Source organism: Sinocyclocheilus anshuiensis, unplaced genomic scaffold, assembly GCF_001515605.1.
Source record: "Sinocyclocheilus anshuiensis isolate Anshui unplaced genomic scaffold, SAMN03320099.WGS_v1.1 scaffold746, whole genome shotgun sequence".
In the NCBI taxonomy this organism is placed as follows: domain Eukaryota; kingdom Metazoa; phylum Chordata; class Actinopteri; order Cypriniformes; family Cyprinidae; genus Sinocyclocheilus; species Sinocyclocheilus anshuiensis.
This window is the reverse complement of record NW_015544173.1, coordinates 251,917-255,952: the sequence shown is the minus strand read 5'-3', so window position 1 is coordinate 255,952 and position 4,036 is coordinate 251,917. Positions and strand designations below refer to the sequence as shown.

The window sequence follows — 4,036 nt, the reverse complement described above, 5'->3', positions numbered from 1 at the left end:
TTATGATTTTCATTGGATATGTTGAAAAATAATGTTCCACTAGCACTTATCAGGTTTTTTTTTTTTTTTTTGCTTTATTAGCTGATTCGCTTGGCAGTTGAAGCCCATCGTCCTCCATGAACAACATCAAGTTTCCCAATCTTATTATCCCATACCCCACTAATATAAGTATATATTTTATTTTGTTTAATACATTTTTTTAGGTGCTTAGAGACATGCTAAAAGCCATAGACATAGACAGCAGTGGTACTTTAACCCAACAAGAATGGATACAAGGTGGCTTGAACAACATTCCTCTACTGGTTTTGCTTGGATTAAAGGTAAATAAGCTTTGTCATATGCATATGTATATGTAATCATACACCAATGTTGTCATATGTTGTGGAATTCATTATATTGGTTTTTGTTTTAAACATTATCTTCAGGTAGCTGAAAAAGATGGCCAACATGTCTGGCGGCTGAAGAACTTCAACAGGCCCACATATTGCTTTGTCTGTCAGAACATGATGTTGGGCCTGTGAAAACAGGGCTTGTCATGCAATTGTGAGTTTATTAATGATAATCTTTTTTATTTAATTCATGAGCATATTTTTTTATATCAATGTACGGCTTAAGGTCTGTTCTGCCGCTTTAAATGCTCCAGCTCTTTAAAGCAGAATTGATTCTGATTGGCTGTCAGTTTTTTTATTGTTCATCAGCTGGAAAAAAAATAATTCTGAAAGTGATTCTAATGATATCATTCATATGTGCCATTATCAGTATAGTTGTGGTGTGGACTATTCCTTTACATTTAGAACAATATTGATATCATAACTTCATCTTACTATTTCAGAACTATGGTTATCGACATAGTTATTGTCTTTGGTGTGAATGGGCCTTTATACATATTCTCTCTTCATCCATAGTCCATTTCAAGAGCCCCAACATTTAGTATATATTCATTAGATACTGAAGATGCTTTTGCACGGGACAGTTTTGGGCTTTTTGTGAATGTTACACTGTATATTTACGGCCTTGTCTTGTCTGATCTCAAAGCATATTAAGAATACCCTTGTCTAGTGTCTTTGTATGCCCTTACTTGTGTCTTTTTTAATTGACATGATCAGTGTTGCCCCTCTTCTTTTATTGATTTCTAGTTTGCAAATACACCGTCCACAGCAGTTGTGCCAACAAAAACCACACACCGTGTGTCAGGACCTTTGTCAGATCCAAAACAGAGATAGGGGTGAGAAATGATAAAAAGAACATCTAATAGTTGCACAGTTCATAAATGACATTGTACAATACAGTAACACCTGCATGCTACTAATTGCTAATATTCACATTATTTTCTGCATTATGTAACATTTACTTGCTAATTATGTGTTAAAGTTGTTCACAAAAGGCATTAAAGCAATAGTTCCCTCAAAGAAGAAAATGGAAATGTACTCACTCACCCTCAGGCCATCCAAGACAGAGATGAGTTTCACTTCCTCACCAATGGATCCTCTGCAGTGAATGGGTGCCGTCAGAATGAGAGCCCATCTGATAAAAATAGTTACGTAAAGCTTTATTTATATACCACATTTTAAAACAGTGTTTACAAGGTGCATTGCAGAAGATAAATACATGTGTGCATTCACAGAAAAGAACAAGATACACAAAAGAAATGAAATAATAAAACAAAATACAATAACCAGTGTATTTTACACAATAGAGTAATGTCTCAATACACCTGTCCGTTACCAGTGTATTTTAAACAATAGGGTAAGACCTCAATAAACCTGTCCTTTACATCACAAGTAATCCACATGACTCCAGTCCATCAACTAACTTCTTGTGAAGTGAAAAGCTGTGTGTTTGTAAGAAACAAATCCATCATTAAGGAATTTTACATTTACACTGTTGCTTTTGGCTAAAATATGAGTCCATAATCCATAATAACTTTTCCTCCAGTGAAAAAGTCCATCTCCTGTTTTCCTCTCTCAACAAAATCCACTGACATGTTTAAGAACAGGTTTGGACGTTTTTTGCTTGCAAACGGTGCTTGATCTGTGCATATTCTGTCCTTATTCAGATCAGATGACTTTATCACTGGAGATATTGATGTTATGGATAGAGGACTCTTATTTTAGCCGGAAGCAATGGTTTGAAGTTAAAAACATCTTAATGATTTTTTAAAAACACAGCTTTTCGCTTCACGAGATGTGCAAGATTTTTTTATCAGCTGTTTGGACTCTCATTCTGACGGCACCCATTCACTGCAGAGCATCCCTTGCTTCGCAAGTGACGTAATGATACATTTCTCCATATCTGTTCCAATGAAGAAACAAGCTCATCTACATCTTGGATGGCCTGAGGGTGAGGACATTTTCAGCACATTTCATTTTTGGTTGAACTATTTCTTTAATGCAAGGTAATGCTTGTCCTGTTTTTTTTCCTTCACTAGTGTTCAGTTCATGATTGGATCAGTGCTGACTGTGAATCCAACAAATGTGAGATTTGCCACAAAAATATTAAAATGCTCACAGGAAAGAGCTGCGCGTGGTGTCATCGCATGGTGAGTGCAGATTATTTTTGTCCAGATCTGTCACTATTAAAAGCAAACGTGACCTAAAGACTTCATTGATTAAGTTGGTTGTTTTATTTAGAGAGATCTGGTACCATATACAGTAAATGTTTAGATGCTGGTGTTTTTTTGCTTGCGATGATGAATGTAGCGCCACAGTGACTGTGTTCCTCTGGGCTCATCACACTGTGAATGTGGACTATTACAGCATCACATCCTTCCGCCCTGGGCCATATGTGCTGTAAGCAACAACTAGAACAATATAAAATATTATTATTATTTTTATTATTATTGTTGTTGCTGCTGCTGTTGATATATAGGCAGTTTTGCGATAACTATTATAGCATTTTGTATACAATAATTGTAGCATTTCCCCCCCTCATGTTCAATTATAGATGGACTCTAGCTCAGGAAGTAGTCTTGGAGAAAATTACCTGGCAAACATAAATTCAGATGGACACTTTCTGCAGGCAAGCAGACATTTACATTTAAACCAATCTTGAATTTAAATATTATAATTATACAGTGCTGCTTGAAAGTTTGTAAACCCTTCAGACTTTTCAATATTTCTGCATAAATATGACCCAAAAGATGATCAGATTTTCACACAAGTCCTGAAATTTTAGCCCATTCCTCAGAAGCGCTTCAACTCTGTGATGTTGGTGGGTTTCCTCCTATGAACTGCTTGCTTCAGCTCCTTCCACAACATTTCAATTGGATTATGGTCCGGAATTTGACTGTCATTCCAAAACATTAACTTTGTTCTTCTTTAACCATTCTTTGGTAGAACAGCTTGTGTGCTTGGGTTGTTGTCTTGCTGCATGACCCACTTTCTCTTGAGATTCAGTTCTCGGACAGATGTCCTGATATTTTCCTTCAGAATTTGCTGGTATAATTCAGAATCCATTGTTCATCAATGATAGTAAGTCGTCCTGGACCAGATGCAGCAAAACAGGCCCAAACCATGATACCACCACCACCATGTTTCACAGATGAGATGAGGTTCTTATGCTGGAATGCAGTGTTTTCCTTTCTCAAAACATCATTTAAACCTAAAATGTCCATTTTGGTCTTATCTCTCCATTAAACATTTCTCCAGTAGCCCTCTGGCTTTGTCCACATGATTCTTAGCAAACTGCAGACGGGCAGCAATGTTCTTTTTGGAGAGCAGTGGCTTCCTCCTTGCAGCTCTCTCATGCTCTCCATGGTTGTTCAGTGTTAGGGTGGACTCATGAACATTAACATTAGCCGATGTGAGAAGACGAGAAGAATAGACCTCGCGGACTATTACCCGTCTTGCTTTTGGAGTGATCTTTGTTGGAGGAGCACTCCTGGGGAGGGTAACAATAGTCTTGAATTTCCTCCATTTCTACACAATCTGTCTGACTGTGGATTTCTGGAGTCCAAACTCTTTAGAGATGGCTTTGTAACCTTTTCCAAGCCTGATGAGCAACAGCAACTCTGTTTCTGACCTCCGTGAAGTTGGGA

The 4,036-nt window shown here is 37.3% G+C and overlaps 1 protein-coding gene across 1 annotated transcript in view; it reads left to right on the top strand.

Annotated features, from left to right (window-relative positions):
• Window positions 1-4,036, top strand: part of LOC107696020 (diacylglycerol kinase alpha) — a 24,324-nt gene that overhangs the window by 6,299 nt on the left and 13,989 nt on the right. Inside the window, 6 exon segments of the mRNA XM_074187043.1 lie at window positions 204-320; window positions 426-543; window positions 1,137-1,225; window positions 2,429-2,539; window positions 2,700-2,789; window positions 2,944-3,018. Of these exon segments, the coding sequence (XP_074043144.1) occupies window positions 204-320; window positions 426-543; window positions 1,137-1,225; window positions 2,429-2,539; window positions 2,700-2,789; window positions 2,944-3,018 (600 nt within the window).